Below are 25,351 nucleotides of genomic sequence, written 5' to 3' on the forward strand. Positions count from 1 at the left end.
ACGATGTTAATGAACATATTAAGTCGCTGGTTAATATATTATCAATGTTGCACTTGTTAGAGAAAAAAAAGCGAAAATGTACCAGGTCACTTTATTTAGAACGGAAATGTCATCGCTGGAAGTGAATAAACGCGCTATATTTAGGAGCGGTAGAAACAGAATGGCGCAACGCAGGCAGAGCCAGCCTCTCGCTGAACTGCCCAGGAACGTGTGTAATGCATTCAGTCTATGTTCACAGACTAGGCAGTGCAGCTGGGAAACATGAGCGACGCTGTTTATTCAGGTTCCGGGGCTGGGTTGTCATCAGGGTAAATAGAAGAGAGGCGAGCGTGGTTCGTGCGGTTTCAGATCAGCCTGACTGACAGCGATGTGAAATGGGAATGCTAGTTCACACAGGAGCTGGATTACTTCTCATTCTTGCCGCTTTACTGCACTGACCAGATCCTTCGATCTAAAGGCAGGTAAAGTTTCTGCTTTCCGCTAGTGTTAGGAGAGTAAATATTCATGACACCGTCTGTAGTCAACTTAGTATTCTTGTCCTCTGTAGAGTACGATGGGGGTTTTCGATGGCTCTTCTGCAACATGTTGTGTTTTACAAAATTAATCAGAAGCAGGAAAAGAGCGGAGATGGGTGGTAGATGCTTGTGGTAATGGAGGAAGCGAAAGGAAGGGGTTGGCAAATTGTTGGCTAGATCACTGATCAGGAGACAGTTCACCCGAAATTCTCGGACCGGCCAGTGGACTCGCCTTCGGGTTAAGGACTGATAGGCGTAGACCGCTCAAAATCACACGGAAAGAATAGCCTTTAGACTAGGTACGTACACTACATTTTGCAGGGCACCGGCTATCCCCCACAGTCACTCGGTTCACTGTGTTTGATGTGTCTTGTCCATTCAACCACCATTCTGAAGAGAGGAATTAGCTTACTACACAGAACCCAGATGAAACGGGGTATGTGTAGCTACGGGGGGGGGGGGCGGTTTAGGTAAAATGCAGACTGTGAAACAACGGGACCATTATCTGATCTTCAAGGAGGCAGACACGTGTCGGGTCTTCCCTCACTGTCTAGAGGCTAATCCTGCAGGCTCTCTGAGAGGGATAGAATTTACTGGCTACACTGGCGGACGATGCAAAACACTCCTCGTCCCCGTAAACTCGGTGGCCGATGCACTTTGTGTGTGATATTCCTCGGTTTCATCCAGATGTTCTTATCTAACCATCTGTTCTGAATGGAAGCTCTGTCTGAATCAGCCTCGCATTCCCTTCTAACACAAACGTAAGAAACATTAACCATTAGAAGTATTTCTGTTCCTATGTCTACAAGGCACGCGTTGTCCTTAAAGCCGGACAGCGGCAGATGTGCGGGAACCAAAATGTTTACTTCAAACTCTTGGACTTCTACCTGTTTTTCTTTCAAAATCCAGTTCTTACCACCTTGTTTATCTTTTGCGGCTAAGAGAAAAAAAAGTGCGGAGTAAATCTTTCTCAAAATTGTTGTTTTAACAAGTTGCTTTAGTTAACTCGACACACGCGTTTACTTTTATGCTGAATTTGACCTATTCCGACGTTGCCTCCCAGTCCGCCTTTGGGCTGGTAATAACTGTTTCAATTGTTCCAATTTGTCTGGGATAAAAGTATGATCTGAGCCTGTGGAATTCAGCGGGCACCTGGTAAACCGTTTTATCTGTACATTTATGTTCGCTTTGCGAATAACGCCTACATGAAGCTTGTAAACAAGGTGGTGTAGGGACACAAACTATCAGGGCAAACCAATAACAAGGCCATTCTAGCCCTGGCACCCGGCCGTCCCCTCCCTTTGTTCACAGAATGTCATTTCGCCTTCATTTACCTGCCCATTTGAGCCCTTTTATTTTTACAGTAATCTACGATATTTTAAAAATACTTTTTTTTTGCCTTCAGTGAAACAGGATCCGTCTTCCATCCGTTATCCGGAATAGACGGTGGCCCCGGAGCGCGTTTAAAGATGAACACTATCGTTCTTAATAAGTTTGCCAATCAAGTTATTTTCGAAGAAAAGGCAAACGAGGTCGAGAGGAACAGCAGAACGTATATCGAAGTTATGGAAGAGCAGCACCGGGAGCTAATGATGCCGGACAGTCCGTCGAGCAGAAGCCAACGGGGTCTGCGACACAGGAGGTCAGGGTATGACCATTGTTTAAAAATGTAAGGTTTATATTAAATGACCGATTTTAATGAGGTCCACAAATGTTAGACGGAAGGAACAGCAACTGAACAAAAGTAAAGGACACACTTGTAAATGTGTTTGGATAGATTGACAACGGCGGAGTTTGTGTTTTGGTGGAAAGTTCGGCTTCGGTTTAAGTGTTTCCCCTTCCCCGAACGAAGGAACAATGCGTGTGTTGCGTAGGGAAGAAATAGTAAACAGTACGCACTATCTGGCCGTCCTGTTGCGTATTTAGATAACAGTGTAAATGCAATGTTAAATTTTAATTATTTTTCAAACTTATTACTTCAGTATGTTTGAAAATTATCCGAAATAGTGTACTTGGAAATGTGTTTCCGAGTTCCTCATTAGGCTAGTAATAACAATTTTAACAAAAACAGTTGTAATATGTAATAATAATTTAATAATGTAAACTGTTATAATTAGTTGTTTTCTAAATAATTCAGTCTACATAGCAACCACGTTTTACCCTCCATTTAAAACCTCGCGGAAGTGGACATGTAAAATCGTGTTCACGACTCATTGCATAAAACACACAAAGATACAAAATGGAAAAGTTCACCCAGGCGTGACATTTTAACGCCTCGATTTTTTTATATAGCTCGTTTAGATCTTTCACAATGGTTGGCAACGAAACATCTTTCCCTACGAGGTCTTTAAACAATTCAGGCGCAATGAGATACTGTATATAAATACAAATCCTGAAAATCGACTCTATATTATGTTATACGACGCTATATTTTTTTCAATTCCAACGAAAATGCAAATCAAACCCAAATGTCCATTGTCAATCAAAAGAATAATTGACTAAGATAACTTGTAATTTGTTTTTATAGTATAAATCATCTTGTTTTAACTTTAATGTCAACATCAGATAGAATTCCACTACTCCACGTTACTTTTGCAATGGTGAGAACGTGTAAGGTTATAGAGCTATTTCATGACAGCTGCTTTGGGTCACTGTGTGCAGTGCGGAAGTTTAGTTAACGACTGAGTTCAAAGGAATGCGTTCCATCAGATCAACGAACATCACCGGGTCAGATCACAAGGACCAGCAGCAACTGGACATCCAGCCTACAGATTTACAGCGACATCTACAGGTTTCAACCCGAATGCAGCTTCACATTGCCTCCAGCCTCTTCATGCTTCCCACATCTCCCTATTGATCACAAACATGTACTCATGTGCATAGTAAAGCAAGACCGTGCCCACTAATGACCTTATCCCCAACCAGCAATATACGAAAACATGTGTTTATAATCACATTGCTATGGCTTCCGCAGTGCCTTCGTCGCAAGAAAGATTATATTTTAATATACTTAAACAGCAATTATTTTAAGACGTGGTTAAGGTGTGAATGATGCCGTTTATGCTACACAATATGCAAAGAACAATCGCCACACTGAAACAGCTGTTCTGTTACGAAAGTCATTGCTTGACTCATTTACCAAGGCTTATTACCTCAACGCGAATCTCCTCAAACACGTGAAAACACCTCAATTACTTTATCATCATAAATCGCAACCACAAAACCCACGATATTTAGAGACACTAATATCAGCGACCCTAAAACAAATATTAATTGAATATTGATTGATTGAACGCTGATTGAATGTTGATTGTTTCTCTCTCTCTCCCCCCCCCCCCCCCCCCCCGCACATGCTGCCCGATTTGATGAGTATTTGCAGCTTTTCCTGTTTTTATTTTGGACACTGGGCATCTGCAGATTTTCTTCAATTTCATTAAACATTATTTCGCTTTTAGAGAAAACCAATTCAGTGAAATATATATATATATTAGAACGAAAACTTTCGAAAAATACTAAACGCCCTCACGTCTTTGATTCACGTCTATTTTGTAGATTAAAGTGAAAATATATGGTGGCGATGATCTGGATTTTTACTGTTAAATCTACCTACCACGTACCTTCCTCGGGGAATTTGGTTCACGTTTGACGTAAAAAGAGAGAGTTTAGTTAGTATTTTGCTTCAGATATAAAAGTGCTTGGATGGGGCGGCAGATTTTCAGTTTGCTATTTACAGCGTTTGACCCAGTGCCTCATTTTGACAAACAGTGATTGATAGAAGTGCAAACGCTGAAGCTCTGATGCAGATCCGAAGATACTTCAGTAACTCAGCAGGCCACGCTCCTAGGAATTCTGCGGATGATTTCATTAAAAAAAAATGGAGACACGAAACTGCACAGCAGTCTGGAGCAAAAACAAAAGCGATCTGCTAGAAAACTCAGCCGGTCAGGCAGCATCTGTGGGGGGAAATGGAAAGATAGTCGCCGTTTGGGGCAGAGACCCTTCATCTGGATTCATGTGGAAATGACCCGACGGAAGCTGGTCGGCCTTAAGTGTTAACTCTGTTTCTCCCCTTCGGGTACTGCCTGAGCTGCTGATGAGGATTTTAACAGATTCTATTACTCTCACGTGTCGAGCAATTTCTGAAATGTATAGGTTCTTGTGCATAATAATTTGATGGTGTGCAAAACACACGCATAGTGCACTAGACTACAAAGTGTGCTTCTAATTTGCAGCGTTCCAGGTATGTGAATACTGCCCTGGACATAGCGCGGGCATACTCTTAAATGATCTTTGATTTTTGTGTAACAGTTAACTGTGTCCATTTTCAGCGGAGTCATTGCTTTAGTTGCTGTCAGCAGGCTTCTGCTTCTGTTTGATTAACGGTGAATGACCATACCTGACTTGTGTTCTGCATTTGCCTGCAGCTCTCGGCAGAGCGGTGGCAAAGTGAGGCACAAACGACAGGCCCTCCAGGACATGGCTCGACCCCTGAAACAGTGGCTCTACAAGCACCGGGACAACCCCTATCCGACTAAAACGGAGAAAATTCTGCTGGCTCTCGGATCCCAGATGACCCTGGTACAAGTAAGATCATTTTTATTTTCACTGACCGAACACAAGTTCTCTCCGAGTTTTTTTTTTGCCATCTCCTAATATTTCCCCAAGTCACCCATTTTTTCTGCAGAAGAAACACGTTCAAGTTGGCTGCCTTGGTAAGTCTGAATTTACCATGTGCAAACTATATTCCAATAGCCTCAACCCGCCTCCCATTACGCCCTCGTATAGGTAAAAGACAAAGAAGGTTGTAGGTGCTTTGAAAATGGAGTTGTGGGGACGGAGTACAAGCTGCACTGCAGGAAGTGTGAAATACCCAAACTCTTTTCACTCTGTGGCCGTTAACTGTTACACTGCCGTTAGTTTAGGCAGGTATGTTAGGCGGGAGGTGTGGCGATACTTGTGGGCCGCCCCCAGCGCATTGTTTGTTAACGCAGACGACGCCCTTCACTGTATGCTCCGATGTACTTGTGATAAATCCAAGTCGCAATCAAATCGCCCAGTTTAGAGATTCCCATGCTATCCCGTCTAACCAGTGTTATTCTAACCAAGTCATAACGAGCAGAGACAAACAAGAGAAAATCTGCAGGTGCTGGAAATCCAAGCAACACACTCACACACGTACTCACACACTCACACACACAATGCTGGGGGAACTTGGCGACCAGGCAGCATCTATGAAAAAGAGTGCAGTCCAAGTTTCGGGAGGAGATCCTTCCACCCGAAAAGTCGACTGTACTCTTTTCCATCGATGCTGCCTGGCCTGCTGAAGACCAGAGACAACCGGGGTGTTTCCAACATCAGAAGTAATTGTATGATCTTCCACATCAGTTTCACACAAAACGGTAAAGTGAAAAGCTGTGGCTCAGTACATAAAACAGTTCCAACTCCTCAGTAACTCAAGTGGATAAGCAGCTTTAACCTTCTTTGAAAAAGTCCTTGTACTGACGACTCTGAGAAGTTGTTCTAATGCAACACGTACCGGTCAGTATGTATTTCTGCCTTCTGGTTCACGCATTCACAGTACATATTGATTCTTGTACAAAAATATGAATAGAAACTAGAGAGAAAAGTAAACTAACAGGATTTGTGCTCCAATCATTGTGATATGTATTGAATAACTTTTTAAGGACTTGCCTCGTGCTCCGCTATTTTCAAGCCTCCTGATCTGACAATCGCTGTTGTTTGTTGTGAGACAGTATTCAGTGGATAATACGATTTCTCTGCGTTTCATGTGATACCGAGTGAAATGTTTTTAGATCACTTTACCGTTCCGCTCCGTGATTAGATTTATTTTAATAGAGGACATCGTTCTGAAACGATCCCTCTGCAACTTCACAGTGGCCGCGGGGATTACAGCTGAACTGTACTCGCTGAGATAAGTCTTTTTAACGTGTGTTCCCTCAAGTGCGGTTCAGCTGCTGAATACTAGTGGCTACAATGTTGCACTGAAACTACAGTTGTGCCGAAACATTGCTCCAACGTCAAGACTTCGCGCAGACATTTAAAACAAACTCCCAGCAGCCGGTGGGATTTTTTTTCAGGCAACTGAATTAATCAGAATATGAACATTCCTACAAAGTCATGAAACAATACAACTATATAACACAACAAAGCAACAGTGGAATGGGCCACTCGGCCCTTCGCTCCTGTTCTAGCGAGTTCAACGTTGACCCTTTACCTTAGCGCTGTTTTCCTGCACCAACTCAATTTCCCAGTCCGGTTTTACACAAACATGAATCCGTGTTATGCTGCGGGCGTTTTTTTTAAATACCCGTGACTCTGCAACGCTTCATTACAGCAATGGCCAATTACTTTTAAAAGCGCATGTCTAAAACAGCTCTTCAGGAGAGTTAATATTGCTGGTTCAGTTTGGATTGACAATGGTAAGAACCAGTGTTCAGTAGTTTGGATTCCATTCACCCCCCTCTCCTTCAGTCAGCTGCCCCCCCCCATTATTCAAATTACAAGGCGTTGGGTTTCAAACCACATCTTGGGCAGTAATTACGGACCACTTGTCAATCATTTTTATTGTATCATTTGAACATGATTTGTAACCTGCTCTTACATCTCAATTACACCGCTGTGTTTCCCTCACTGACTTACAACTTGAGGCGACTGTTGGTAAGAAAGCGGCACCCGATATGATTAGTTTCTTCCTGATTTGTAGAGCCTTTCATCTCTGACATACCTTTGATGGAAATGCGGCTTCTCTCGAGGCATTTACACACTACAGAAGGTTAAGACAGCATCTCCACAAGGCGTTAGCAAATATTTTGCATCCAGGTTGCACAGCAAATAGCCAAACCTCATTCTTAATAGAATTCTGCATAGTTGTATTTCAGAAATCTATCTGTTACAGGGTCGATCGGATTATCTACCGGCTGACTCGTCTGATATCTTTCTATCCCTAAACAAAAGGCTGTACCTCGGTATGTTGTTCAGCTCATTTCCGTCTCATTCCTGTCATAGAATTACACCTGATACCCCACATCAGTAGTCTCTCACCTGTCTCCTCCTAGTTCACCGCAAATCCCCCCTCCCCCTCTCGCATGGGCCTGCATCTGTCGACTCGGCTGAGAATAAGGGATCGACTCATATATCAGTGTAGGTAAATCATCATAAACCAGAACCAGGCGCCCTAGGGTAAATTGGAAGAGGGTTGATGGTCATTACGTATTCCCGATCATCGACATTTTATTTATTATACAGCTCTGGAAGGGCTTGTAGCAATAAAAACAGTGAAGGCAAATTTCCTGTAACAGCAAGGAATCAAAACAGACAAAGATAAATACGGAAATGCTGTGGGTAATTCCTATAGCTGAAAAAAAGATCTTGGATGAAATCTAATGCTCAGCAATGAAAGACTTATTTAGTAACATTGTAACTGTCGCTCTGGATAGTTGTACCAATTTATCCAGCAATGTTTCACGCATTTCAATCTCTATAATTTGTTCTTTAAACGCTCGAGTTAGAGAATAAAGGAGCATTCTGTCAGAGCACAACTTCTTTGAAATTGGTGGTCTCGGATACTTTCACGCAGTGCTTCCACAATATGCCATTTGTTTTCCCCAATCGTCACCTCAGTTCACAAGCAAACCCGCGGCACACCCGAACAGCGGCTGAGGAGTCCAGCGAGAAACCAAAGTATTGAACCCGAACTAATTAAGACATCTGTTCTAAGCAACGTGTGTTGGTCTTCTAAAACGGGTTTCTCTGAGGGATAATAATCGCTGCCTCTCTTCTCCCCTGCTCTCCCCTCGTCGCTCCATTCTAGGTCTTTTGACAGCCAGTAATTAAAAATCCAAAAAAAAAATCATGATTACGTTTCTTTTAGCTTACTTAGATTTTCTCTGTTCCACTCAGACAGGATATTGCTTCAAATTTTTATTACTTTCAATAATTGTGAAGGCCCAGGATGGATTGCGTGGGTGCCATTTGGATGTATTTTGTTTCACCCCTCTTGGTAAAATCATCTGCCTCTAACTGTGATTAACACAGGTGTGTCTTGTATGAACATTTTTATTAGATTATTCACTTTGTTAGCTTTTTAACTATCAACTATATATTTTTGTTTCGATGCAACATCACTTTGGCTCCATGTTATGCAGTAAGAATTGACCAGGCTGCAATTTAATAAGAGTAAAACATTATGTCAGAAATATAGTTAGTAACTTAATATTTCAGTTTTAACTCAACCATAAAAGGCACCAGTAACTCTCTGATTGTCTTTAATTGTAGCAAATTAACCATTTTAATTTAAAAATTTTTGTTGTGTCCTGGTCCAATTATTTTCAATAAAATTTCAGGTTCTTGTAACTTGTAAAGAAACCTACAGAAACAAATTAATAACAGCTACAACCAAGTCCAGATTTGCTTGGATTTTTTGAGCTCAGAACTTCTTCCAGTTGGCAAGGCAGTACATATTGTTGGCTAGCTGAACTTGCTTGCTCCCCCAGTGACCACAATCAGCATGAAGACTTCCCTGCCACGTTCTACTGTATTATCTGCACAGAGCTCAAAGCAAACTCCGGGTGTAATGAGCAGCCAAGTTTTAAAAAAAAACCTCAGAGCACCAACATATGGTACCATGAAATCTTATCTGTTTCATTCCTCTTGCTTGTTTTAACTGTTTCATTCATGGAACAATAACGTCAAGTGTGGTACATATAAAGTTCCCACACCTAGAGGTCGAGAGGCTAAGAGGTCTTTGTGAAAATGGTTGTTGAGAAGAATGCTGACATTGCACCATACCATTACTGCAGCACAATGATTAATGGGTTGTTTTGTTGCATACGATCTGTTTCAGATGCAAAACTTGTGTTTTAATGAAGCTGCAGTCAAAATGATTGCATTTCTCTTTCTTAAAAATCCAGGAAACAAATTGAGTTAGTGGATGACATTTTTTTTAAACCAAGATTTTTGGAGGACTTGTTGTAAAATAGACATTTGTCTTTTTTAAAAAAGAAACATCCTTCCCTGATAGGTTTCAAACTGGTTTGCAAATGCCAGGCGCCGCCTGAAGAATACGGTTCGACAACCAGATTTGAGCTGGGCGTTACGAATAAAGTTATACAACAAGTACGTACAGGGCAACGCAGAACGACTCAGCATTAGCAGCGATGACACGTGTTCGGAAGGTATGGGAAATCAAAGTAGTCCTTTCAGTTCTATATTCTTTTGCAACATGTCTTGTTATTATTTGGCAATGCCGTATTACAGAATGTTCTGTTCTTTATGGATATAGGGATCAATCTGCAGTCCAACAAGTGCTGTGCACCCTGAAGGGAAACTAAAGAAAATGTGTGGCCAAAGTGCTACATCTCCAATTTAACGTGATGAGCAGTTGAACCCAAGTGAATTTGTAAAGGGGTCTGGGATATTTTTAGCTACTGATCCATCAGTTCCATTTTTTTGACATACAGTTTGTAATAAAAAGTGATATACATAGAAATATCTAAACCAGACTGTTTAATTCAAGGTATTGTATGTAATTAAAACCTTTTAAGAAATCATTTATGAGATCAGTTGCAAACCAAAACAAGTTGTAAGGCCCCAATTCATTTTCCTTTCCCTTATATATAGTGAGAAAGGAGCTGAGAAGAGGCTGCTAAGCAACCCCAGTTAAAAGTATAATAGACCTATGATCAGTATTTACAATTAGCAAAAAAAAATAAAAAAGCTTCCTAAGTCAATCAAAGGAAATAGTGATTTATTTTTCTGTGAAAACAGAAGTGAATATGAAAACTGATTACAGTCAGAATGGTAAGTTAATGATTGATACAGATGATAAGATTTCTAAATTTAAGAGCCACAGTTAAAAATCAGAAAGATGAATGCCTGTATGTAGTCCCATAATTAATATAATGTTTTTCTATGAGAATCCCAACTGCTTTTGGAGACATAATTAAAATCCTGGCAGCAACCTTGGCTTAATATCACTATAACTAGACCAACCCCATCTTGAGACAACTATGATTACACTGTTTTAGCTATTTAGTTACTGTGTTTGCTATCTGGAGCAGGACTCATTATTATGTTCCAAACACTGATATAATTATCAGATAGGGTTATATCATATGCATCTTATTTCCACCATCTCAAATCCTTTCATTTCATGTTAGGTAAGGCTAATTTTCCTCCCTTGCCTTGGTGACCTTTTTAACAATATATTGACTTTCAAAGTGTGAATTGACTGAGCACTTTACAAGTCTTATTAAGGCAGCTGCAGCTGTAATTTTATAACTACAACTTTTTCTCAGAGTAACTTTGCACTGAAAAGAACGGTTGTCAGGCGAGGTAGGTTGCTAGGTTTAGAACTGAATGATCAGATGTACCCAATGCGAAACCATGAAGGCTCCAGTCAGACTTTTGGATTAGAACTTCCACCGAAAGCTAAACGTCCCATGTCAGCAGGTATGCTCACGAGGGCCAACCAGTGCAGTATGTTGACTTTGGAATTGTAATAGCAGTTAATAGTCTGTTTATTCTGAAAGAAGCTGCACATTTTAGCCCATTATTAATAGGCTTTACCTAATCTGAATGGCAACAATAAATGCCTTATTGACTTTTGACGTTATTCTTGAGCCCAGCAGTTCTGGACTTCCACTAAGTGAGTCATTCTTCTATATAAATCTGATAAGGGAAAATGGGTACGTTCATGAATTGTGCAGAGCGTCATAGTGCCACAATCAGCCAGTGATGTGAAATTAGTTGCAATGGAGTGAAAGAGGTTTGGTGGTATTGGTTCAAGAGGATAGAAGGAGGGGCTTGCAGCCAAGATAAATTGGAAGCGTAAGGCAGTATATAGGATAGATTCCGGTGAATGATGACAGTTCAGCACTAAGTCAGCAGGCACTTGAATAGTGAAGGGGAGGAAAGAAAAAAAGCAATAGGGTAGCTGGGTTGACAAAAGAAGAGAAGATGACTTAAAGAAGACAACTTGTGGCAAAGTGGCAAAACTAGGTTATCTTTGCAATTCGAAATAATCTTTGGGTAATCATTATATTTCATTCTGGAAACCAGGGATGCTATAATGCCAGGCAGCAAAGACTAGTCTCGGAGTACATAGATGTCTTGTCAGACGAGAGATGAGGAGGAATTTCTTTAGCCAGAGGGGGTGGATCAGTGGAATCTATTACCACTGATTGCTGCAGAGGACAGGTTATTGTGTATATTTAAAACAGAGGTTGATAGGTTCTTGATTAGTAAGGGCGTCAAAGGTTTCAGGGAAACGGCAGGAGAAAGGGGTTGAGAGGGATAATAAATCAGCCATGATGTTCAGGTAGAGCAGACTTGATGGACTGAGTGGTCTATTTCTGCTCCTGTTACTTATGGTCTTATGATCTTAATTTTTCAGCAGGTTATTGAAATCTTTAATTACACAGAGATGAGATAGGATAGTCACAAAGGAGAAAGGCATCCCAGGTTAGACCAGGCTATCATTCCATTGTTCTAGTTGAAGTGAGGCTGCAAATGAGTGAAGTTCAGAGGGATCTAGGTGCTCTACTGTACAAATCACAATAAGCTAGTAGTCAAGTCAATTAGCCTTCATAGTGAAGAGACTTTACTACAGTTGTCCAAGATGTAGTTCAGGTGATATCTGGAATACCCTGCACATTGTGAGCCCTTACCTAATTTGTATCATCAGAGTCGGTCCCAAGGAAATGTACAAGAGGGCATAATTTTAAGTGTAAGGGGGATTTAAGAGTTAGTTTTTAGTATAGAGTGGTGGGTGTGTGGGATGCCTTGCCAGGGGTGGTGTTCAAGGCAGATACATTTGGAACATTGAAGAAACTCTTAGATAGGCACATGGATAATAGAAAAGTGGAGAGACATGTTGGAGGGAAGGGTTAGATTGACCTGAGATTAGGTTAAAAGGTCAGAGAATGTTGTGGGCCAAAGGGCCTGCACTGTGTTGTAATGTTCTATGTTCCATTTAATTCGTGGTGTGTGAGAGGATTGGTCAATCAAGAGAGACCAGAACACCATAGGATATAGAAACAGAATTAGGCTATCTGGCCCATTGAGTCTGCTCTGCCATTTCATCATGGCTGATCTAATTTTTCTCTCAGTCCCAATCTCCTGGTTTCTCCCCATATCCCTTCATGCCCTGACCAATCAAGAATCTATTAAGTTCTGCCTTAAATATGCATAGAGACTTGGCCTCTACAGCTGTCTGTGACAAAGAATTCCACAGATTCCCCACCATCTGACTGAAGAAATTCCTCCTTATCTTTTTCTAAAAGGACACACCTCTATTCTGAGGTTGTGTCCTCTGGTCTTAGACTCTCCCACCATTGGAAACATCCTCTCCACATCCACTCTATCAAGGCCTTTCACCATTTGATAGGTTTCAATGAGGTCACTCCTCTTTCTACTGAATTCTAGTGAATACAGGCCCAGATCCATCAGATGTTCTTTATATGACAAGCCATTCAGTCCTGGAATAATTTTCATGAACCTCCTTTGAACCCTCTCCAGTTTCAGCACATCCTTTCTAAGATAAGGGGCCCAAACCTGCTCACAATACTCCAAGCGAGGCCTCAGCAGTGCTTCATAAAGTCTCAACATTACATCCTTGCTTTATTTTCTAGTCCTCTTGAAATGAATGCTAACATCACATTTGCCTTCCTCACCACAGACTCAACCTGCAAATTAATCTTTAGGGAATCCTGCACAAGTCCCTTTGCATCTCAGTTTTTTATATTTTCACTCCATTTAGAAAATAGTCAAATAGAGGCTAGAGAGTTTAGGACTGTATTCCTTGGAATAGTGAGTGACCATTTTCAAACATAAGATCTTAAAGGGGCTTGAAATGGTAAGCGTTGAGATGTTTTCACGAGTGGAAGAGCCATGCAGAAGGCAAGAGTTTGAGATGAAGAAGAGAAGGATTCAAAGAAAGGGTCTGGTTATTTAAAACAGAGATGCACAGAAATTTCTTCATTCTGAGTGTAGGGAATCCCGGGAATTCTTTTGCTCAGAAGATGGTGGATGACAAATCATTAGATAAGGTGGAGATAAATAACTATTTTAAAGATCGAGGAAATGAAGTTTATGGGGAATTGGCACAGAAGAGGAGTGAGACCAGAATAGATCAAGCTTGATCATATTGAATGGTGCACCAGGCTTGAGGGACCCAGGGGCCTCAGAATTAGTCGGGTTTAATATCACTGGCATATGTCGTGAAGTTTGTTGTTTTGGGACAGCAGTACATTGCAATACATAATAATAAAAACCATAAATTACAATAAGAAGGACATATAAAACATGATTAAATGTGTAGTGCAAAAAAAGAGGAAAAATACTGAGGTAGTGTCCATGGGTTCATTGTGCATTCAAAGAGTCTGATACCCATTCTTGCTCCTATTTTCTTCTGTTCTTACACATGTTAATAAAGGAAGTCAAATTCAAAACTCTCACAGAAGGACAAATACAATCAATTTTTTCTTCTAATGTCTTTAACAAATACTTAAGTGGCTGCCAACAAATGTGATGCTATTAAATTTCTGCTAGTGATTCTGCATTTTGTAAAGTGTTAATTGACCTTTGGATGGAAACCCAGCAAAATTTGTGGCAGGAGTGGTTGATTTATGATGTGTTACCATCTATCGTTCAGTGAATGTTAATAACAACTTTGAGAAATGTTGATCAAAATCAGAAAGAATCCTGCAGCTGGCTTTGGACCCATGATATCAATAGATTGGATGAGGTAGCTTATTTTATGCCAAAGATTATTTTCTCCAATCACACTGAGGTGTGGCCAGGCTGTTAGTCAGTGTTTGTTGATTGAAACTGGAGAATAGGAGTTGGCAGAAACACAGATCGGCTGGAGCTCTACTTCTGTGTTTTATGTCGTCTACTCTATGAGTCTGTGTGTAACAGCAACAGTGAAGCTTAACTCTGCCATAAACAAGGCGCAATCAGAAATTAAAAATAGGGTACTTTTAGGATATACTTTATGGTTAATGCTAGATACTCATACCTCTGCTGTTCTTAGCCTCTCCCCACTATTACTGTCAATTGCATTGCATAGACAAGTTCATACACAGACCTGCCTACTTGAACAAGGGCTAGGAAGTGCAGTTTATATTATCTCTAAACATATTAATTCTTCTCTGCTTTATTGATCATTGACAATTTTATAAAATGCTTTCCTTAGTCACCTTTCCTTCCACCTATGTTAGCATTGATAAGCTAACAGTGTACAAAATAGAATTAAGGTGCAAAAGGTGCAAGGGGTGTCTAGAGTTATCAACTGGCATTCAGTACCGATATTACAATGGAGATGTCAAAACGCAAACACAGAATATTCAAAAGAAAATTAATATATTTTTATGATTGAAATTGGAATAAATACTTGACGTTGGTAAAATTGTTTCCTAATGGTAACAAAATGCCTATGAATATGTTTTCAACCTTAGCAATATGTTTTTGCTACATTTACCTTGGATGGAAATTAATGATGTCATTATATGTGCATAATTAATGCAAGTAACCTAACAGATACTAAAATATATCTGTTTCAGAATTGCATACAAGTATTTCACACAAAATATTATGGGAATTCTGAGTTAACAATATTTTTCTAGGTCTGGAGAAGAACTTTGCTGATGAGATGAAAGTGGGATCCTGATGGTTATGTTCAGTTTAGATACTGACAGCATAAGTAGAATTAGGAAAGAGAGTTTGCTAAGAGGGTTTGAAGATCAATGAGCAATGATAATAATCCCTCAATTATGCACAAATTAATTTGCACAGGAGATTAAAAGATGGCGGAAGGGATTTTATATCAATGAAGCATGAGTTTTGGGGAAATGTAAGGATAAAATAAAATAGTGTTACAAAACAGGTAAGGTAAAATTTGATCAGATTGAAGTAGGTAGGATGGGGTCAAGAATAAGAAAAGTACATAGAATTAGCTATTGGAATGATAGAGGGAAGTGATCTACCAGCTATATATAAAAACATAATGAACTAGTTGACTTTTAAACATTGAATTAAATGTTTGAATTAATATTCTGTAGTAAGTGACTTACAGAAGATATAGGAAAATTTGGAAAGCAGAGGAAGAGGAGGCTATTGTGATAAAGAATTGGATTAAAGCAACTGAATGGAGGAATTTTTGCTTGGAAAGTCACTTTGGGGAAAGCTAAGAAAGCACTAATGGAGTGAAATCTTTAGGCTCTCTCTGAATATTAGGAGAAAATATATTATGCAGACATGTAGCAGGTCTTTACACTTGCAATAGAGTAGGAAAACCAAATTTACTCTATCAGTTGTGAAGATGAATTTGTATCAAATATTCAATGTAGTTTCTCAAATAGTTATGCCAAGGAAGCCACAAAGGAACAGGGTATTTCAGGTGTAATATTGTGTGTTGAAATCTGATCAATTTGCAATCACGGAGGTTCTGCAGAAGTGCGATCATGAAATGACAGAATATTATATTTAGTTTGGAAGTGATTTAAGCACATCAAAAGCTAGCATTTTAAATCAGATCAAAACAAACTTAGTAGGTATTATTGAAGTTCAAGGTAGTGGAAAACAAGATAAAAAAAACAGAAGCAAAGATTGAAGGAATAATTCATAACTTGCAAAAAGTATCCATTTCCTCAGCAAATAAAACCCTACTAAGAAAGTGGTCTGTTCATAGCTAACAATAGATGTTAAAGACAGCTTGAAATAATAGGAATCCGCTTAGAATGCTGCCAAAGAAAGGGCTGACAGCATGAGAGTAAACTTGAAAGAGACATAAAAACAGATTTTAAAAACTTCCATGGATATTTTTAAAACAACTAGAGATTGGCCAACGTCAGCATTTGTACTTGAGAGCCAGAGACAGCAGAAATTACAATAAAGAGACTACAAATCATGAACGAACACTTTGTTTCTATGTATCTGTAGGAAGTACTGATAATATCTGGAGAAACCAAGGGTTGGTAAGAGAGAGAAATGGAAAGAATTTAATATTAATAAAGAAATACCCAGCAAATCATTTGGATCTGCTAGCCCACATCTGGGAGTTTTAAAAGATGTAGATACAGAACTTCAAAGATTCCCTCAACTTTATAATAGTCAGCACAGCTGGAAGGCAGCAATAATAACCACAAAGGAGAGAGAGAGAGAACGTGAAACTACAAACTATTTTGTCTCAAATCAGTAGAAGCAAGTAGAGTATATTATTTGAACATATTTATATTATTTGTTGCACAAAAGCAACAGATACTAACAAAAAGGAAATGGTATTTGACAAAGCTTTAGCAGCTTTTCAAGTTGTAACTAGAAATATAGATAAGTGAAAGCAATGAATGTGGTGTACTTGATATTTAGACCTATTCTAGTTTCTAAGCAACAAACTAGAAGTTCAGACACAAAATTAGAACTCACGGGATCAGGGGACATGTCAGCATGAGTTTGAGTTTTTGGTAATAAACAAAGATGGACAGTAGAAGTTGTAGTGGTGGGCAGTGACTGGGATGGAGGGGGACATGGGGGATGGTAATGCAAGGATTTATACCTGAGCCATAAACATTTCAGTCTGTCAGTGTATTAGATGAGGGACTGAGTGTTTTCACGTATTCTGAACATACAAAAATAACCAATCATATAATCTTGATAGATAAAACACAATTTTTTTTGTCTCTTCCCAAATGCATTTTAACTCTGATTACCAATGCTCTGCCAATAGAAATAGTTCTGTTTACTTTGTTAGTTATTCTTAATGATGAATCACTTCAGTAATTCTCTCCTTAATCTCCCAAACTCTGAAGAGAACAACTTTCACTTCACTTTGCAGTTTATTAATAAAGTTTCTTATGTTTCATATTAAGAAATGTCTAAAGTGTGTTCAAAGTCTGTGATTTATAAACATCTATAATAACTTCTTTGATTTTGTACTCGGTGGCAATGTTTCTAAAGCTGAGAATTCATACATGAAATGCATTTATTTCTCTTATAAACCCAACAACAGGATTTTTAATGTTGTTTTACACACTTTATCTTATAAATCTCAGATGCAGAACATCCACCAAGGAACCCGGCTGTCGGAGAATTCAACAAACCCGCTCAGGCAGTTGTTAAAAAAGAAAGTCCGATTCTGAAGGCAGTGGGGAGGGCAGGCACAATAATCAGTGAGGATTATGTGTCACCGCCAAAGTACAAGAGTAGCTTGTTACATCGCTATCTGAACGACTCATTGAGGCACGTCATGGCATCAAATGCAGCTATGAAAGCTACCGACAGGAAAAGAAATCATTCTGGATCATTCAGCTCCAATGAATACGAAGAAGAATTAGCATCACCTTCTTCATCTGAAGCAGATGGGAACTTTGTGTATCGCACTGGTAAGGGTTCTGTACTTTGAACATCAATGTTAAAAAAAGATTGTTATTTAAAGCTGGCAACTCTGCATTTGTTACTCGTGAGAAGTTAGTGGTGGTGGACCTTTCTGGAATGTAATCTTTGAATTTTTGTATCAGTTTAACATAAGTAAATCACTTGACACACTTCAGCAGAGGATAGTCATCATATGGCCTGCTCCTGCTCCTATTTCTTATGTTCTTATTCAGTCAACCAGTGTTCTGTCATATACAGGCCAAATTGATTAACAATGTTAAGTTTCCTTCAGAAGATTATATTTGGCAGCATTTTCAGTCTTTAGACAATCCAGATAGCTTCCAGTTACTTTTCTCAACAAGTTTTTATTTTCAAACTAATCTCCATGCACACATAATCCTCAATGGTTTTGTGCAAAGTTTCCAAGCTAACAATTTGAAACTAATTTTTCTCACTATAAAGTTCATGGAGGTTAGCAGTGACACAATCAAAACCAGCCCACTGACAAGCTTCACTGGAGCCTTTAGTCATAAGGAGACTGGCTCAGAGCTTTAATCAACATGACAAATGAAAGGCTCCCCAGCTGTCTTTCTAAAGTGACACTGAAGGATTTTGTGTTTGTCATGCAATGGCAACTGTATTGAGAGACCATCACACCCATGAAATGCATCCTAGTGAGGGTTAGAACTTTTGGACTAGATGTAAGAGAAAGTTGTGGGGTAGGGGTTGGAGGGAGTATTCAGCGTGTTTTTGTTTAATCCTCCATTTTAGCATGCAAAAGTGCACTCAGAGTGTCAGCTGAGACCCAAGGAAGAATACAATCATAGAATGACTGACAGGCCCACTACGGTGCTGTCATGGGTCCAATAACCTGACAAGGATCATTTGAAGAAGAGGTACATTGGCCATTTTGTCAGCTCAGTGATATAACAGTGAACAGAAACTTCCTGATGCAGCCACTCTCTTAACTGGACACATCACCATGAAAATAGAGTTATTCTGCATGATTATAAGACTCGTATTAATGTTGCTCCAGGCTGTCCTCTGCAATATTTGTATTGAAAATACTTTAGACATTCTTAGTAAGGAGCCTAAGTTAAGAACTGACATTTGTTTCATTTTCTAGTCAATGTTTAATTAGTCTGGAGTAAAAATGTAGTCCAGTAGTCAATAATGATAGACTAGAAAACCATGGAGGAAGTACTTGAAGAAGGAAGTTCCTGCCCACAGGAAATGTATGAGTTCCCTTTTAACAGAAGTGGAGTATCGGGCATATAAACGTTTTAATTCATGAACCCAGCCAGACATTATTTATGTTTCCAGGGTACTTATGCAATTTTTTTCCAAATGCTTGCATTCATCATAACTGTGGAATATTGAGGCAAATTACAGCTTAAAGTTTCCTTAAAATAAAAACAGAACCTGTTTATAGCTAAATGAATACAGTAGCTGGAAAATTATTTATTTCTGGTTAAAATACATGAGTGGTTGAAACCTCCATAAAAAGCCAGCACAGTACTGTTGCAACTGTTGACTTTGAGCAGGCTTGATTTATAAGACTGAATGTAATGAATGCCTTTAAATAGGGTTGTAAATACATTTTTAAATTACCATTCATCAAATCTCTATACAAGAAACCTTCATTGTACACTTAAGTAATTAAATGCTCAATGCAAGGCTTTTAGAAAGCACAGAAAACTATAATAAATTATACTTAACTGATGCATAATGTTGACAGAAACAAATATTTGAGCTTATGCCATGACATAAATTGCACCATGGACACAGTATCCAGCAGAGCAGACAACAGTAGTTTCCTTTTTTTCCCTATATCGATGAATGAAATAGCATTTCCTAAATGAATTCTGATTGTAAAATATACTGAACTGATAATCAAACATAGTGGCGGCCTTACTCATACATTTACTGCTTATTTTACTGTACATAGTATTTATTACAAATTACTATAATTTGCACATTGCACATTCGGATGGAGACATAACATTTTTAATCCTCACGTATGTGAAGGATGTAAGAAATAAAGTCAATTCAATTCAATGCACTCTGGTCCATTTTTATCCCCTTATTGAAGACTGCCTGACCATTGTCACGTAACTTGGTTGTGAGAGCTTTCTGTATGTTAACTGGCTGCTGTATGTTTCAACACTGGGATCCCCAGTCATAGTGGGACAACTTGGGGCCTCACAGCACTAGAGATCCAGCTCCAATCCTGACCTGTGTGGAATTTGCACTGGTCTGTCACTGGCTGCTCTGGTTTCCTCCACATCCATGCAGAGTGGCAGGTCAATTGGCTTTTGTAAAGAGTCTCTAATATATTGGTAGAATCTGTGGGGAGTTGAGGAAAATGGGGAGAAAATGAAAACTGGATGTAGAAAGATTGTTTGATTCAATTGTTTGCATTATTTGTGTTATTTTCTTTCTCTTGTGCATTGGGTGCTGGCCTATTTATTCTTTTCTTCAATTGGGTTCTTTCAGGTTTCTTGCTTTGTGGCTACCTATAAGCAAACAAATCTGGAGGTTGCACAATTTATTATTCTTTGATAATAAATGTACTTTGAGTCTTCGACTCTGTGATGATTGGCAAGGACATAGCAGGCCGAAGAGCCTGTCTCCTTGCTGCAGCTTTCCACAGCTCCATCATAACAGTAACTGCACTTCAAACACACTTTATTGGCTGTTAAATGCTTTGGGATGTCAAGAGTATTTTATAATTCTACAGGATACTTTCACTGGATTAAATCAGTACTGTTTTAAATTTGGCATAATACAAATTTAAATTCACCAATCCTTTGGAGAGATGTGCACTAAGGAGTGGGAGCTGGAGATAGAACTACCATACTGTCTCACATTCCTTCCTCTTTGGGTTTCTGCACCTACTCCATTTATGTTTGCCTGTTTTGACATCCGGAATCTTCTAGTGTGGAAATTCTGGGAATGATGGTGTTCACTGTTCTCGCATCGAGTAGTCGGACTCATCCCCAAAAGGCGGAGGGGGGGGGGGGGGAACAACCTTCAAAGCTCATATCTTCCATTAGGATTGAGCTTTCCATGTGTGTCATACATTTCATCTCAAGTGTCTCTACCTAAAATCACAATTACCACCTCAAGGGAGACAAGATACTTAGCCATTTGGGAAAAAATTAATCATTGATAAAGACCAAAATGGAACGTTTCTCTGTGGAGCATGCCAGGATATGATTTAAAGGCTATAAGGTCACTAGGGAGTCCAGGGAAAGCTGCAGGTTTCAGAGAGGTCATAGAGTCATACAGCACAGAAACAGGCCTGTCAGCTCATCCCTAGTCACATTGACCTGCTCCTGGACCGTAAATCTCCAAACCTTTCCCATCCATGTACTTACCCGAGCTTTTCTTAGATGTTCAAATCAAGCCTGCTGGCAGCTCATCCCACCTTTTCACCACCCTCTGAATGGAGAAGTTCCCCCTCATGTTCCCCTTAAACATTTCACCCTTCACCCTTAACCCGTGACCTCTACTTCTAGTCTCAGCGGAAAAAGCCTGCTTGCATTACCCTGTCTATACCCCTTGTTAGTGGTGCAAGTGAGTGCTGCCCCTTCAGCAGTTGCCATCTCAATGAGACATTAAACCAAGGTCTAATACTTCTTGGGTGAATGCAAAAGATCTCATAGCTTGATTTAAATAGAAGTTATGAGTTTTACTCTGTTTTCCAGACCATATTTATTCTTCAAACAACATTATTTAAAACGAAAAATCATTATCGCACTGATGTATGCGAATTGGCTCCTGCATTTTACATATTGGCATAAAGGCTACATCTCTGTAGGTACAACATTGACATAAAGCACATTGGAATGTCTTTTTGATTGAGAAAGATGCTATACATGTCTTTCGTAAATTCTCTATCGGGCAAGATGACAAGCTTTAATGGTTTCATTTGTGTGAAATAGTTTATGTGGTGGTTGTACTCAGCAAGATAACAGAACCAGATGTAGCTGGGGGTATCAACAATCATGATGCCCACTGTATTTAGTGATTCACACCTTTATTGATGCTAAAAGTTAAAATGTGGCTATTAAATAATTATGTGTGATTAATACCAGAAACAAGACAAAAAATATATCATGTATCACAACAGCTTGCAAGGGTAAACTAGTTAATGACATTCTGCAAGTGTCATAAACTTAGTGGCATGAAATTTGACAGTGGTCATGGAGTTCCAAATGCTGTCTGCAGCACAATGTGAGACAAATTGCATTGGATGCTATATTAATACGAAGCTGGCATGTCGATTTGTGGAGTAAGGAGATCATGGCTTTGGAATATTTGAAAAATATGTTGTACTTACTGATGTTAGAAAAAACATAGAAACATAGAAAACCTACAGCACTATACAGGCCCTTTGGCCCACAATGCTGTGCTGAACATGTACTTACTTTAGAAATTACCTAGGGTTACCCATAGCCCTCTATTTTTCTAAGCTCCATGTACCAATCCAGGAGTCTCTTAAAAGACCCTGTCGCATCTGCCTCCACCACTGTCACTGGCAGCCCATTCCACGCACTCACCACTCTCTGCAGAAAAAACTTACCCCTGACATCTCCTCTGTACTTACTTCCAAGCACCTTAAAACTGTGCCCTCTCGTGTTAGCCATTTCAGCCCTGGAGAAAAGCCTCTGACTATCCACATGATAAATGTCTCTCATCATCTTATACACCTCTATCAGGTTACCTCTCATTCTTCACCGCTCCAAGGAGAAAAGAATAGAATAGAATATTCAGTTTATTGTCATTTAGAAACCACAACTGCAATGCAGTTAAAAAGTGAAACAATGTTCCTCCAGAATGATATCACAAAAGCACACGACAAAACAGACCACACTGGAAAACCTACATAATGTTTGGTAATCCCCAAATCCAGAGTCTGGAGAGGCTGCTGCGTATTAATATTGTGCTGCCATCTTAGCGCGTTGCCTGGAAAGGAGCTCCAAACCCACCAGACAAAACAAGTCTACCAAGACACACCAAGTCAGGAGACCAACTCTACTACCCATGTAGCGTTCTCGCTCGGGTGTAACTGAAACGCCAAATTAAACGCCGAGATAAACCATAGTCAATGCGAACAAGGTCGCAGTAAGATTAACCATTTACTGTTCACTCTTCACATTAACATATGGTGAAAACTGTTGATAAAACAATACAAGATTGATACAGTATTTGTTCCCTTCTAGATATCACATTTACATTGCAAATACTTGTAAAAGTAACTATAATTACATTACGTTAAAGTGCAGAGTTTACCTACGCCATTGACTGCTTTAAATACACTTCAATGCAAACTATCCGCAACTCTTTAACTAACGAAAACATAAACATTATCGACCGTCGTTACTTTTAACAGGATCGGCGTTAACATTTTAATACAACATATCGATTATCTATTAACTTACAGCGTTGCTCTCACTGTGATTTCTAACGCTTGCAAACAACTTCTGCTCGGGTCTGCCTCGTGGGAGCCCCCCGCCTTCGCGTTGATCTCAAACCGGTATTTTCCCACAAGACGCGGCGAAACCGTATGTGACGTCATAGCATGCCGATATATTTTACAGGCAATGAATATACTTTAAGCACTTCTAATTCTAACTAGAAAATACTAACAAATGAATTATTAAGCGAAAATATTATAAACTAAATAACTGCCATAAAGGCAACACAACCCAACAAACCAAAAACTAAAGCTACAAGACCTAGACAAAACCACAAAGTTACAACAGTGCAAACAATAGCATAATTGATAAAAAAACAGACCATGGGCACAGTAAAAATAGTCCAAAGATGTTAAAAGACTATAAGTTCGAAAGGAACCACCACACAGTTTCCACAAGTCCCCAGGGTCCTGACAGACTCATCATCCCACGCAGGCAGCAGAAGGGAGTACCCCCGCTATGGACTTACATGGTGCCGCCCGACTCAGCCTCACAGACGCAGCACACACTGAAAGCACTGCTGGTCCCAGCCTCGCAGGTGCAGCACACAGTGAAAGTGCCCCGACCGCAGTGGACTCCGAGTCCGTCAAACCTCCAAGCCTCTGACCATCCCCTCCGGCACAGCCTCTCCAAGTACCATCCTCTGCCGAGCACGCTACGATGTCCCCACCGCTGGCCACCAGCAACGTGACCCCGAGGACTGGGTGCCTGTTCTTCTCAGCAGAGACCCGGACCTCACAACAGCAGCAGCAACGAAGAAGGCCATCCTGGAGATTTCCAGATGTTCCTCCATGCTCCCACATCCGTTTTTCATCAAATTAGGATTGTGCACAGCACCCCGCTTGACAAATAACAGATGTCAACTCCGGAGAGGCCGCTGCAAACTGCATCGCGCCGCCATGTTGAAGCACCAAGAAGGCCCAATTCACTCAACTTATTCTCATAAGGCATGGTCCCTGACCCAGGCAACATCCTTGTAAATCTTCTCTGCACTCTTTCTATAGTTTCCATGTCCTTCATTTAGTGAGGTGACCAGAACTGAGCACAGTACTCCAAGTGGGGTCTGACCAGAGTCCTATAAAGCTGTAACATTACCTCTCGGCTCTTAAACTCAATCCCACAGTTGATGAAGGCCAATGCACCATGTGCTTTCTTAACCACAGAGTCAACCTGTGCAGCAGCTTTGAGTGTCCTATGGACTCGGACCCCAAGATCCCTCTGATCCTCCACACTGCCAAGAGTCTTACCATTAATAATATATTCCGCAATCATATTTGACCTTCCAAAATGAACCACCTCACACTTATCTGGGTTGAATTCCATCTGCCACTTTTCAGCACAGTTTTGCATCCTATCGATGTCCCACTGTGATAGCCCTCCACACTCTCTACAACACCCCCAACCTTTATGTCATCAGCAAATTTACTAACCCATCCCTCCACTTCCTCATCCAGGTCATTTATAAAAATCATGAAGAGTAGAGGTCCCAGAACCAATCCCTGCATCACACCACTGGTCGCTGACCTCCATGCGGAATATGATCTGTCTACAACCAGTCTTTGCCTTCTGCGGGCAAGCCAGTTCTGGATCCACAAAGATGTTCTTCTGCTAAAGAAAATGACTTTGAATTTCATCACTGCTTTTCTGGATTCTTAGCCTATGCTCACAATCCCAGACACAAAGTACACTGCAGATGCTGGGGCCAAAGCAATGAGTACAGTGCTGGAGGAACTCAGCAGGTCGGGCAGCATCCGTGGAAATGAGCAGTCAATGTTTCGGGCTGAGACCCTTTGTTAGGACTAAAGAGGGATGGAGCAGGGGCCCTATAAAGAAGGTGGGGGGAGGGTGGGAAGGCGAAGGCTGGTAGGTGCCAGGTGAAAAACCAGTAACGGGAAAGATCAAGGGTTGGGGGAGGGGATAGGCAGGAAGGGTGAAGAAGGATTGTAAGGGGAAAGCACTATG

General features: G+C 40.2%; 1 protein-coding gene across 1 annotated transcript in view; it reads left to right on the forward strand.

Annotated features, from left to right (window-relative positions):
- The first annotated feature begins 322 nt into the window (after nucleotides 1-322).
- The window catches only part of mkxa (mohawk homeobox a), a 40,655-nt gene continuing 15,626 nt past the window's right edge, over nucleotides 323-25,351 (forward strand). Inside the window, exons 1-5 of the mRNA XM_059971324.1 lie at nucleotides 323-457; nucleotides 1,921-2,157; nucleotides 4,940-5,099; nucleotides 9,556-9,709; nucleotides 17,585-17,914. Of these exons, the coding sequence (XP_059827307.1) occupies nucleotides 1,985-2,157; nucleotides 4,940-5,099; nucleotides 9,556-9,709; nucleotides 17,585-17,914 (817 nt within the window). The 5' untranslated portion in view covers nucleotides 323-457; nucleotides 1,921-1,984. The remainder of the gene's footprint in view (nucleotides 458-1,920; nucleotides 2,158-4,939; nucleotides 5,100-9,555; nucleotides 9,710-17,584; nucleotides 17,915-25,351) is intronic.

The sequence above is a fragment of the Hypanus sabinus genome, chromosome 6 (genome assembly GCF_030144855.1).
Source record: "Hypanus sabinus isolate sHypSab1 chromosome 6, sHypSab1.hap1, whole genome shotgun sequence".
Classification (NCBI taxonomy): Eukaryota; Metazoa; Chordata; class Chondrichthyes; order Myliobatiformes; family Dasyatidae; genus Hypanus; species Hypanus sabinus.